General features: G+C 39.3%; 1 protein-coding gene across 6 annotated transcripts in view; it reads left to right on the plus strand.

The window, feature by feature from the left end:
- The window catches only part of cep170aa (centrosomal protein 170Aa), a 42,457-nt gene that overhangs the window by 21,362 nt on the left and 7,449 nt on the right, over positions 1-13,646 (plus strand). For 3 of the 6 annotated variants that reach the window (XM_084092540.1, XM_084092535.1, XM_084092538.1), the window contains 6 exons: positions 1,084-1,542; positions 6,538-7,082; positions 8,641-8,742; positions 9,537-9,672; positions 10,746-12,230; positions 13,377-13,424. In XM_084092540.1, coding sequence (XP_083948666.1) covers positions 1,084-1,542; positions 6,538-7,082; positions 8,641-8,742; positions 9,537-9,672; positions 10,746-12,230; positions 13,377-13,424 — 2,775 coding nt within the window. The remainder of the gene's footprint in view (positions 1-1,083; positions 1,543-6,537; positions 7,083-8,640; positions 8,743-9,536; positions 9,673-10,745; positions 12,231-13,376; positions 13,425-13,646) is intronic. The other 3 variants (XM_084092536.1, XM_084092537.1, XM_084092539.1) reach the window with 1 other exon arrangement.

The raw sequence follows: 13,646 nt of genomic DNA on the forward strand, positions 1-13,646 counted from the left end.
AGTTTTGAAAACAAGAACACATCCTGTGTGAATGACCCTTATGAAAATGTTGAAATCCCATCTTGGTTTGTTTGTTTGGTCTTAATGTAGACAAAAGCTCTAAATCCTGCTTTGCACAAATACGTACAGGCAGACAGTACTTGTAATGTAGGGCGTTCAGTCAGAAATTAATACTTTTAGTCAGCAAAGATGCATTCAAATAATAAATGCTGTTTTTTTTAACTTCCTATTCATCAAAGAATCTTGGAAAAAAAATTAAGCACTATTAATATTAAACAGTCTTCAACATTGATAATAATAAGAAATGTTTCTTTAGCTGCAAATCAGCATATTAGGAATGCAATGACAATGGCTGCTGAAAATTCAGCTTTTCCATCACAGGAATAAATTACATTTTAAAATATATTAAAATAGAAAACAGTTCTTTTAAATTGTAATAATATTTCACAATATTACTGTTTTTACTGTATTTTTGATCAAATAAATGCAGCCTTGCTGAGCATAAGAGACTTCTTTTGAAAACACTACAAAAGAAATCTTACAGACCTAGAATGGTTTTATACAGTTAATATTTTTTACATTTTAATATTTTAACCACAAGCTTAATATTTAATACTGTGTATATATATGTGACTAAAGTACAGAAAAAAATAAAAACATTTTAAAAAATTGCTATGATACAGTTCATAGAAATCTCCGTCTCTGGCGACCTTAGGGTTGAGAACCTCTGATCTGTATATCAGACACAGTGTCATTTTTTTTCTTAAGCCAGCTAATAGAATGAAAATTGGTAAAATGGTGTAGCATTTGTCAGACTGTTTGTCACTTCCAGAATTTAGCACCATGTCTAGGGTGTCAGAGCATCTGTCCTCAGCCAATTATGTTGTTATAGTGCCATTAGCCGTCCCATTAATTCTTGTCATGTGACAGACATTAAACAGTGGCTTTGTCCTGACAGTGATTCAAATCCACAGTCTCGACATTTATAGCTAGCTGATCAGATTTTGTTCGCTTTGAGGCTGTGACCCTTAACTTATAGATGATGCTTATTTTTCTTCTCTTTTTTTTTCTGTGGCCCCACAGAGAGCAAAGAGACCAAGCGGGGTGATAAATCAAAGGAAAATGGTCTGGGGCCTGTAGGCGCTGAGCCCAGCTACTTTGAGATTCCCAACAAGGAGGGACAAATGGCACAGAACAGCATCCATGAGATCCCAACAAAGGACACTGAGGGCGCTGGGGCTGCAAAATCAGACACTGGCAATGCCTCCGCACAGGCCAACACCTCATTCACCATTGAGTTTGATGATACTTCCCCAGGGAAGGTCACCATTAAAGATCATGTGTCTCGTCTACGACCTAAAAAATCCCCTCACGTTGGCAGTAAAGACCTCAGCACCCTACAGGCAGCCATCATGGCCTCTGAGAGCAAGGTGGCTGACTGGCTTGCCCAGAATGACCCTCCTCTGGTGAGGCGTGAGTCCACAGAAGAGGACAGTAAGAGCATCAAGAGTGATGTGCCTGTTCACCTCAAGAGGCTTAAAGGTACGCCATTACACATATATTTATTCATTTAGCAGATGCTTTTATCAAAGCACCTTATTAAAGTGCCCCTGTTATGCTATATTAAATGTTCCTCATTTTGTTTTAGAGGTCTCCTACAATAGGTTTGAACACTTTCACTTGGGTCAAAAACACTTTAATTTTCTCATAATATACATTGCACATCACTTCATTTCTCAATCTGAAAACGTTTAGTTCAAAGATTCAGTCTCTCTAATCCCCTCCTTTCCGTGAGCCTACTCTGCTCTGATTGGTCAAACGGCCCAGTTTGTTGTGATTGGTCTACCGCTCACAGCGCGTGTCGGAAACGTAACGCCAATTACCATATTTGAATTTCAGCTCCGGAGGCTTCCTCAGAGCTTGATACAGTGATGTCTTCTCGACATGTTGACCTCACAAACCAAACTCTTCCAGGCTTCAGCCACAACTACAGTGTTTGAGGGCGGATCAAAGGAGATGTTGTTTACAGGCAGCCAATGAAGACCAAAGGCTGGCATTATGCAAATATTTTACATTGTTACATAGGTGTGTAACAGGAAGTGAGACTTGAATAGAGTGGTGCACGTATGACATCACTTTGTTGGCCAAAACATGGACGCGAGTTAGCATTTTAGCATTTCCGGTTCCATCGTCCCCGACCCGAAGTCATTGGTTTTTTTGAACGGGGTTTTGGTTAAATGGCTGAAATAAGGTCTGTGGTGAACACAAGCTCAAGACACATTCATGTTTTGTTCTACGACATAAAATACATCAGTATCACCCCAGTCGTGATTTTTTTTGAAGCTGTTGCGTGTCTTGAAAAAGGCGGTTGCTAACAAGTGGCTAATTGGGACTACAGAGGCTTTCGAGGAGATTAAACGTCATCACGCCGAACAGGTAACTCGCTTTTACAGCCTTGTTGTGCTTATAATTGTGCTCTTATAAACTATTCTAACTCAAACGTTCTGGGAAAATCTTTTTAGATACAAACTGAAAGAGTTGTTGGAAGCTTAGTGGTGGTGACATTGAATTCGTGGGACCGTGGTGTAGTCCGTTTATAGCCTACCTTTAGCTTTTTACTTCTGGCGACTGCATTTAGGCTTCAAAATTCATAAAAGTTGTGTTCATCTGTGATAATTATCTCGATGGACAAAACGTGCAAGTATCATAAACTTTTGTTGATCACAGAGCTTGTTTTTAACAGTAATCCAAAAGCCTATGGGAAAAACCCATTGGATTTTTTTTGTTGAGATAACCAGTGTGATGCTAACTGCTGGTTGGCCTTCAAAGTGATGTCATACCTGCACCACTCTATTTCGGACAACTTGTTTCAGCAGTTCAGAATCAATTATTTATTTTAGACAATATTTTTTATTTGTCATGCACTTTGGTATTTAAACCTTTTACATTCACAAACAGCTATATTACACACTGCATGAAAGGTAATATTCGAAAAAGCAAAATAGGAGCACTTTAAATGTGAATAATACAAGCAGAAGCAATAAACCCAAGGGAGAAAACAATACATGTAGCGTCACATAGCAAAATACCAGAGTAGTTCATCTTTAGAACAGAAAAGTTTGTTAGTGTTTCAATGGAACAGCGTGCCTAAAAATGAAAATTCTGTAAATATTTTCTTGCTCTTCTGTCATTTCAAATCAGTATTTTTTCTGTGGAACATAAAAGTAAATGAAACATTATGAAGCAGTTCATAGTGACCAGGGACCAAAATGAAGGAGCAAGAAAACATAAATAACCACCATTTAAATATGAAATTAGTCTTCTGAAGGTCTCCAATTGCTTTATGTGATGACCAGTCCAAAATTTAAGACATAAATTCATTTTTAGCCCACATTTATGTCCAGAACGAAAGAATGTGTTTTGGCCTCCAAGACACCATTTTGTCTGAAGGGTTAGACACAAGCCATTCTCTGTGAATAATAACTTGTGTCTATTTACCTTGAAATATAGAGTAAAACTACAGTATAAACTGTCAAGAGCTGCGAAAGAAAATCTTCCAAAATGTTAACGTTTGTGTTCCACAGAAAAAAATAACATATGAGGGTGGGTAGGAAATTTCCTTGTGAATTTAATGTCTCAAAGCCATAAGGGAGATTTTAATAGTCAGTTCATAATGAATGTACTCAGAAGAGATGAGTATATGACAGAGGAAGTACATAGTGCCTTATTTTGGGAGCCCTGAAGGGGAAAAAATAGCTTTGACTTTTCTGTCAGCTTGAAGCTTCCAAAGATAATGCCTGTTTTCTTCACTCTGTTTTAAAAATGTATATGAGCAGTGATGTGGAGTCATGCAATGATTTATTTAATTTTTTTTGAACATTTAATACAATTAAATCACGTGAGGCATAACCTCTGAAATCTTCTGGCCTTCCACTCCTTTTCATTAGCTGTACTGCAGACTTTCAAAACATTTTCTGAATTTCTCAAGGCTGTTAAAGGGATGCAATAATGATGACATCAGCAGATTCATGTACTGAACTCTCCAGCCGGTAGACAGGTCGTGTAGCGTCAGCTGCATTTCCCATTCCAGAGGATTATCTGCCACCTAGCACTTTTAAAACCCTTTTTTCCCTTGCACCCACTGACAGAGCTTAGCAAAGATTGCGGTCAATGCTCGACTTTCTCCTTAAACTCTCCTTAGGGAGCCATTTTTCTAGCCGTAGCAGAACTGCATCGTTTTACGTTCTATTGATCAGTCTGTGTGGTGATTTAGCTAGGCTTTGAGATCTACATTTATACAAGACCTGATTTAAAAAAACAAAATCACCATCTCCTTCTATGGGATGCTTCCCTTCGGTAGGACTTTTCTTTGTGAAAGCTTCAGCATGTCGCTTCGGGACAGGAAAGCCCGCTCAGCTCGCCATCGCTTGATTCTGTAATGAAATGGGTGGTAATTTATGAGAAGCGTGTGCTTTGCAGCCAAAGGAGTGCGTATAAATTTGAGAGCGTATGAATCCACGTGTGAGCTCTAAGCAGGACTGATAATTGGGGAAGGCTGGTGGACTATGCGGTCTATCCAGTCTCAGGCGTGGTTCTTTTAGTGCTTGTGTTTGCGGTTGTCTTTTGGAAGCTGCATTGGTGCTGTTTGTTTTGTTGGGTGCGATCTGAGAACTGGTGAGTTCAGTTGTTCTTTCGATTGTCCACCGGGTGAGTTTGATTTTTGTTTTGATCATTTGAGGTATTTGTTTCTTGTTTGAGGTGGGAAAATAGTGTAATGGAATTTGGAGAACTGGAGAAAAAAATGATTTAAAATTCTTGTAAAATATGACATAAATATTCAAATTCATGATCTCAGCAGAGTTGATGTAGTTTTTCATTTAGTATTTTGGTTTTCAATTTCAGTTTATTTTTAGTTAGTTTTAATGGTGTTGAAACTTTTCATTTTAAAAATGTTTTCAGTCTAGTTTTCCATTGCACCATACTCAGTTATACATTTTATTTAAGTGTGTATGTTATTTATTGTTTGAGGACATTTGGAGAACTAATTGTCTTAGTTTTCTTTGTAACTTTAAGCTGCACATTATTTTGCTGCACTCTATTTTATTATTGTGGTGTCATTGATTTCAGATTTACCTACCCTTAGAAATCATTTGCAAAAAGCAAACTATGGTTGGTTGGTTGTTTTACATGTTGATCAGATGCCCCTTCCTGTCTTATTGGGCAGAATAGACACAGTCTGAAGTCAGGCTTGAGAGGTCAATTAAAAACAGACCATACCATTTTTTTTTTTTATCCGTAAGTCTGTTTAGTTTTCGTTAGTATTGTTTTATGTTGTTTTGTTTTGTTTCCATCTTCATAATAGTTTGTTAATAATAAAGTTGGATCTCAAATGATTAAGTAGATACTCTACTGTCTGAATTTGTAGTCCGTTTTGTAGTAAGATTTGTTTTTAAAGATGTCTCCTATGTTCACCAAGGCTCCATTTATTTGAACAATAATAATAATAATAATAAATTTTATTTAGAAAAGCGCCTTTCAAGGTACCCAAGGACACTGTACAAATTGGTATAGTAAAGAACAAAAAAAAAAATATATATATATATATATATATATAATATAACAGTAATATTGCGAAATATTACAATTTAAACTGTTTTCTATTTGAATATATTTTAAAATCTAACTTATTCCTGTGATCAAAGCAGAATGTTCACGTGATCCTTCAGAAGTCATTCTAATATGATGATTTAGTACTCAATAAACATTTCTTATTAATAGCAATGTTAAAAAATCAGTTTTGCTGCTTCCATGATACAAATTTTCACGATTCTTTGATGAATAAAAAGTTCAAAAGAACAGCATTTATTTTGTAACATTAGATAATGTTTTACTGTCACTTTTATCTATATAATGTGTCTTTGCTGAATAAAAGTAATAATTTATTTTAACTCCAAACTTTTGAACGGTAGTGTACAGAGCTTGAACTAGAGACAGTGAAACAATAATACAGGTGAATTCCTGTGTTTGTATAATTTAATACACATGTTTGTTTTGGTGTTATCGTGTTATAGTTGGAGTAAATGCAGTCTGACTCATAGAGGGCTGGTGGGGCCAGCTCTCCTCGTTCAAAGAACATGCTGTGCAACACAGAAGAGCTGCTTTGTTTCACGCTCTGTGCGTGAAAGGCCACTATCGGAGTGGTGTAGTTGTTTCTCCCAGTCTCAGAGCAGAGGCTGTCACTTCTGACTGCATGCTGCTTCCTCAGCCGACGAAGCTGAAGAATAGACGACCCCCTCCTCCACCTCTTACTTCCTCGCCTTTTCTTCCCTGTGCTCTCGCTGAGAGTAGGGCTTAGTTAGCGTCCAGAGACTTGCAATCCAGCTTTAACGCCCATCACAGCCTCAGGGTGGAAGCGTATGGGGGGGTTTGTGTTAGCTCTGGTTAGGTTTAAGTCTGAAGTTGTGCGCTTGGTTGAAAGCACTGCCCTGTTCTGTGTCCGGATTTGCCGTAACCCCTCAAAACGATCTTCTGTTACAGGCAGCAAACACGAGGATGGCACGCAGAGCGATTCCGAGAACGGCCTGGGATTGCGCTTTGGCAGCAAACGCCACGCCGCACTGGAGGAGCGTCTGAGAGCTGCAGGAGTTGGTCGGGTCAGAACCGAGGGGTCGTCTTCTGTGAGCCGCACAGCCTTCATGATTGAGTTCTACGACGAGGATAACCCTCGGAAAAGGCGCTCCTACTCGTTTTCGCAGACCGCACCGCTGCTCGGAGGAGTGGCGGGGGAGGGGCTTTGCCCTACACCGCCCTCACGTCCTAAGGTCGTCGCCACAGCAGCAGCGGACGGCAGCAAGGGCATGTCATCGTCTCTGGCGGCGGTCGCCCCCACGGCTGCTCGACTCCTGCTCAAGCAGAAATCGGAGGAGCCCAAGGTGGCGCAGAACCCTGCTGCTATTGGTCAACCCAGTCCCACAGATGAGGCTCAGAAACAAGACGACGATCAGAGTGACAAGGGCACGTACACCATTGAACTGGATAAAAGCAACCCTGAGGAAGACGAAGCAAGGCGAATGATCGATAAGGTATGACAACTTCATTTTTAACCCTAACCCTAAAGATTGTCTGACACACAATCATATTGACCTGATTTCATCTGTTAAACACTTCAGCATTTATCCTTCTACAGAATGGTGGCTTTTCCCTGTCATTAAACCTCATCATTATTCACAAGGCTCATGTTAACAAGACACTTCCCATTTGTGAGAAATAGAGGAAATGACCAAAAAATGGATAGCTATATGGAAAGCAGAAGTTTAATACTTAGGGTTTAAAGGTCAGAAGTTTCGGAATATCAATTGATATACAACATTATAAGAGCTGTAATGATTTCTAACATGCTTTTCTGAGTGCATTGTGAAGGTTGTGTTTATCCTGGAAATCTGTTTCTGAACATCAAGCAGTTTGAGTGCATCTTGCTGTGAAGCTCTGTTTAATGGCTTTATAATGGCTCTCATGTGGCCAACCAATCAACTCCTCCATTATTCACTTTAACTTCAGGGAGTTTTAAAGCCTTGCCTTTTAATGCATGTCTGGGTGCTATTACTTATGGATTGTTTATGAATGTTCATGTATTTAATTATAAAATAACATGGAAAACATAAGAATACTGCGCAGTTTGTGGTTTTCAGCTATAAATGATGGGTGCATAAAAAATTCTTAACATTTTTCAGCCTCCTGATGATTTTCAATATACATCTCGTCATTTACACCATCGTTCAAAAGTTTGTGGTCGTTAAGATTCTGTAAGTTTTTTGAAAGAAGTCTCATATGCTCACCAATGCTCCTTTATTTGATCAAAAATACAGTTAAAACAGTAATATTGTGAAATATTATTACAATTTAAAATAACTTTTAATATGTTTTAAAATGTAGTTTATTCCTGTGAATTTTCAGCATCATTACTCCAGTTTTCAGTGTAACATGATCCTTCAGAAATCATTCTAATATGCCAATTTGATGCTGAAGATGATAATGTTGAAACCAGTTGTGCTGCTTAATATTTTTGTGTGATACATTTTCATTTTCAGGATCCTTTGATCCATAGGAAGTTATTTATATTTTATTAATATTTTGTAACTTTATAAATGTCTTTACCATGACTTTTGATCAATTAAATGTGTCCTTGCTGAATAAAAAAAAATCTTAACGACCCCAAACTTTGGTAGTGTAAGTCTTTAGGAAAATGTTAAAATGAAGATTCAACCAAATTAAAAGCAAATTAAATTCCTCCCAATATTGCTTAATTTTATATTGGCATCAGAATAATTAAAAATATATGGTGAAGATTCAATATATCATCCAAGTAAATAGTTGGATGGATAGACAGATATTCGTTTTAAACGGAGTGACTGTCAATAAAGATGACGTAAGTTTACTTTTAAACATCATCCTGTGTTGTAAAGGTGTCTCTATTGAACTGACATACTTCCTGTTCGTTCCTTCCTGAGATGTTGTTCTGGCTCTGTTGCTATGGAGTCTGTGCAGCTGTGTTTATTTGACTTCTTTTCGCCACATAGGTGCTGCCATTGTGTCGCAGCTCGCTGATTCTCCTACATGTGTTTTTGTGTTTGTCATGTGTAGGTGTTTGGGGTGGAGAACTCTCAGGATCCTGGTTGTCCTGAGCAACGGGAAGCAGGTGGAAAAGTGAAGGAAGGCAAGAAGCTCAGTTCCACTGTGTCTGAGGTAAAGGCTGAAGTGAACATATGTCTGCATCCTAAGTCAAGTTGTCATTTGTAGAATCTAAACCTACCTTGTATTTTATGCTTCATTATCTCATTATGCGTTTATCTAATTTACAGACAGTTGACGGGTAACAATGATAGGTTTTCATAATTTGGAGCATAATGTTTCTGCTTTTGTCAAACATCAAACAGCACATGTAACAGAAACCAGGTTGTTTCTGATGTTGTTTCTTTTCTACACCAGTTGAAATTGCGTTTCACATTCTAGTTTGAATGATACGGTCTGATGTTACTTGGACTGGCTTTCAGGAATACTGACACAGTTCTTTGTCAGTCACTCCCTCCACTGACCACTTCCTTGTTAGGCAGAAAACTGGCCACTTGCTCACTGACCCAGTTCAGGAATGAGAAGTAGTAGTCTGCTGCCTTAAGGCAACATTCACACACACAAACTTGCACACACACACACACACACACACACACAAGAGTAAGGCTACAAAAGAGTCCTTGTTTTGAATCCTTTTTGTGGATCCACGCCATGTTCACACCAGTATTCACTCTAATATGAGCAGAGACTCGAGTTTTCTGATTATTGTTGTATAACTATTTATAGTGGTGCTTACTCAGACTAGCATAATCAAATTAGTGTAGTTTGTTTGGAAATTATAAATGTAATGTGATTCCACACACATCCCATGTCATCAGCTCTGTGCAGGACTGTACCACAGACAACCATTGCAGGGGTGAATCAAGTGATTAATACTGACTAGAGAAACATCTTTACTTCATTTGTAGAGACTTGTGGAGGATTCAGTTGCAGTCGGCAGCCCTCGCTGGGTTTCACAGTGGGCCAGTTTAGCTGCTAATCAAACACGAACAGACCCAGAGGGCTCTGGAGCCGAACCACCACCTTTTGTCCATCAAGAACGAGGTAATTTACTGAATTGTATATATCCAATATAAAAAAATACTCAATTAAAAAATCTATAATATCACCCAATAACGTGTATGGTATCAATCATTAACACTGTGTAATGCACACCTAGCCGTGGATTATCCCTTACATGTTCTATAATGTATATGTTCACTACTGTTCAAAAGTTTAAGGTCAATAAGACTTTTTGTAATGTTTTTGAAAGAAGTCTCATGTTCACCAAGGTTGCATTTATTTGATCAATAAGACTGTAAAAACAGTAATATTGTGGATTATTATTACAATTTAAAAATAACTGTTTTTTTTTGTTGTAATTATCTCGTACGGAAATGGGAAAGAAGCCATTTCTTTAGAAGGTATTCTGCACCTTCAGCATGGAATACGTTACAAAAGGACTTGAAACTCACTGAATTAATCTCGCTAAACGCATTTAAATCCAAAATGAAAGATGTAGAGGCAGATGCCTTAATATGTAAATGTTTTTAGATTGTAAAAATGATTTAAAATAATTTTATGAAGTGTTAGTTCTAGTTTTCTGTGTTATTTGTCTGTACCTATGTGTTTGTATTATTTTTTTATATGCTGCTGCCTGTCTTGGCCAGGTCACCCTTGCAAAAGAGGTTCTTAATCTCAATGGGATTCTCCTGGTTAAATAAAGGTTTAAATAAAAAATAAATAAATTTATTCCTGAATTTTAGGGAGCCATTACTCCAGTCTTAAGTGTCACATGATCATTTAGAAATTATTCTAATATGCTGATTTTCTCAAAAGCATTCTTGTTATCAGTGTTAAAAACAGCTGTGCTGCTTAATATTGTTTGGGACACCATGATACATTTTTTCAATATTTATTGATAAATTGATAAAAAATAAAATAACAGGATTTGTTTTAGAATATTTTGTAACATTACATACTTTGTAACATACGTCTTTACTGTCAGTTTTGATGCATCCTTGTTGAATAAAAGAATTAATAAAAATGTTTTAAAAAATCTTACAGACCCCTAACTTTTGCAAAGTAGTGGATATGTTTGAAGTGCTATAATATGTATTTTCTTTTTCCCACTTCAGATGGCGATGCTTTTGAGGCTGGCATCTCTATCAAGAGCACCGGTTCCACCACTTCCAGCCAAGCTGAGCGCAAAAGAAGGACTCTTCCGCAGCTTCCAACTGAGGAGAAGATCAAGCGTTCTGAGATCGGTGAGAAGCAGGACACAGAACCCCAGGAAAAAGAAAGCCACAGTGACCATAAAGGTGATGGCGAGTGCCTCAAAACTCCGAAAAACAAGAACATTGAGTCTAGCCAATCCAAGAGCATCCAGCAGGACGGGAAGGCTGGAAAACAGTCTTCTGCGCGCCCCCTGGGAAGTGGAGAGCGGAGAACGCCAGAGGAGAGTCGCAGGAGGCGTTCTGAGGACAAGAGTAAAGGAAGTGACAGCGAGAGGTCTGGGAAAGCGCTGGTGAGGCAGGGTAGTTTTACCATTGAGAAGCCCAGCGGTAACGTCCCCATAGAACTGATTCCTCACATCAACCGACAGAACGGTGGGAGGGAGCGAAGCGACTCGATGGGCAGCATGGACACGGCAACTCTTCTCAAAGACACTGAAGCTGTCATGGCATTCCTTGAGGCTAAACTCCGGGATGAGAAGAAGTTGGACCCCGCAGCTGGCCCTTTATCCCCGGAGTCTGACATCGACACGGCCAGCACGGTTAGCCAGGCGGCAGCCGAGGCCGACCGTAAGGCGGTTCAGAAGCGACGGTCCCTCAGCAGCCTTTATAGAGAGAAGAGCAATGCGAGCGCCACATCGAAAACCACGACCAGTGCGAGAGAGCGCCTGGAGAGGAAGACCAAGACCAAGACCACAGAAAGCCGCTCAGATTCTCGCCGTTCAGTACAGACAGCCTCCCGTGGCCGCCAACCATCCCAAGATCTCACGGATGACGATCAGACGTCATCGCTAGCCATCTCAGACATCCTTTCCTCTGACCAGGAGATGTATTCCAGCCGCTCACTCACCAAAGGTTACTTCACCTCCACCGATGACCTCTTGCAGTCCAAGCTTGATACCAGCAAATCCGCAAGGTCCGCAAAGCCCAGCAAGACGGTGCAAACTAGCGCCGCGGCCCTTGTGAAACAGGCTGGTCTTCCACAGCCCCGTCCCACGCGGGCATCTCTGTTGCGCAGGGCTCGGCTTGGAGACACGTCGGACACAGACCTGGCGGATGCAGACAGGGTTTCAGTGGCATCTGAGGTGTCCACCACTAGTTCCACTTCTAAACCGCCATCGGGAAGAAAGGCGCAGTCACGCATTGACATGCTAGCGCAGCCTCGACGCACCAGACTCGGCTCGTTCTCAGCACGGAGCGATTCGGAGGCCACGGTCGGTCGGACCGCAGCGTCACGTGTGTCAGCAGAGACGGCGCTTCGTCTGGGGCTGAGAAGCACAAATCAACAAGCAGCGGACAGCAAGCTAACTGCACGCATGAGGGCTAATAGTGTCTCCAAGCTAACGGACCCCAAGCCGAAGACAGCACCTGTCAACTGCACCCCATCAGGTGAGAAGGAATGTAATAGTAGTATGACTCATGTGGCTCTACATGATTGGAAATGCTACAAAACCCTTTGCTAATTGTTAGTTGTTCCTGCTAGCAGAAGCCAGTTGAAGTAAGGTAATTTGTTTGGATGCCATATCTTCTTTTCATTTCAGATAAGTACTGAGTATGCAGTAGCGATGGAAGTCCGACAACTGACTACTCAGTTAGTGAGGTTGACTAGTTTAGAGATCCAGATTTTTTAAAATATTTGTTTGTTTTTAGCAGCAGGGCTTTAATTAGCATGTTTATAGCATGCTGCGTGATTTTTATTTCGTCAAATTAAAAATAGTTCCTAAAAAACAGTAATGGCAAAGGCCCCTTAACACCAAAGACTATAACCATAATGATAACTATAATTATAAAGTTTTAATAATATTTCTAAATTTAAAGTCCCCCTGTGGTAAAAATCCAGCTTTTAATGTTGTTTATATGTCTGTGTGGTGTTTTTAATATAATTTAAGACAAACCATGTCCAAATTCATAAGTCGGCACCATTGTTGAGTATTTTCTAGTGTGAGTGGAGGCAGGGCTAATTTGCATATTCATAGAACCGCATATCCTAAATGAGGCAAGGGTGTAGAGTTACATTCAAGCTATTTTAAGGCATGAAGATTTTTTTTTTCAAGGAAAAAAAGCTTAAATATGTAATTCAGATATCAAATATGAGTTTTAAGGAATACAATTATTGACTACAGGTGGACTTTAAGAGAATAGCAAATTCCACAACACAACAGACACAGATGAACAATAAAAACATTGTCAGCCAATGAGAATCCATCTGAAAAGTAGCTTGAGCATTTAAAGGAGCAGAATCGTTATATTGTAAGAAAGGGTCGGAGATAAGATCAATAACATCCATTTTGTAAATAGATAGGGTGAATTTACATTTCATGCATAAAGTCATTAAAATGACGGTTGTATGATGAATCTTCTACAGCCTATTAAAAACTGCAGTTGCTTAAAATGAGATGTTTAGCATTCAGCAGAATTTAGCAGTGCAGTTTTGTGATGTTTTATGTGGATTGAATCGGTATCATTAGTAATGTATGTCTGTAATTGTCTGTCTCTGCATGCTTGTGATATTTATAAAGATCCCGTTTTACACAGAAACTCAACTTGAGCCTGAAAGTGTTCTCGCAGAGGAGGAGCCCATGGGTACTGTACCATCTCTGGGCTGTGTGTGTGTGTGTGTGTGTGTGTGTGTGTGTGTGTGTGTGTGTGTGTGTGTGTGTGTTTTGGGTTTTCATACAATGAAAATAGTAACTGATCTCAGCATGCTTTTAAATGCCATTCTAGTCAATGCGTCATCTCTTTTTTTATATTTTTTTTAATGCTTTTTTATCAAACTCAGCAGTGATGAAAAGGAGCTCAGCTCAT

This window comes from Abramis brama (genome assembly GCF_963993115.1).
Source record: "Abramis brama genome assembly, chromosome: 19".
Taxonomy (NCBI): domain Eukaryota; kingdom Metazoa; phylum Chordata; class Actinopteri; order Cypriniformes; family Leuciscidae; genus Abramis; species Abramis brama.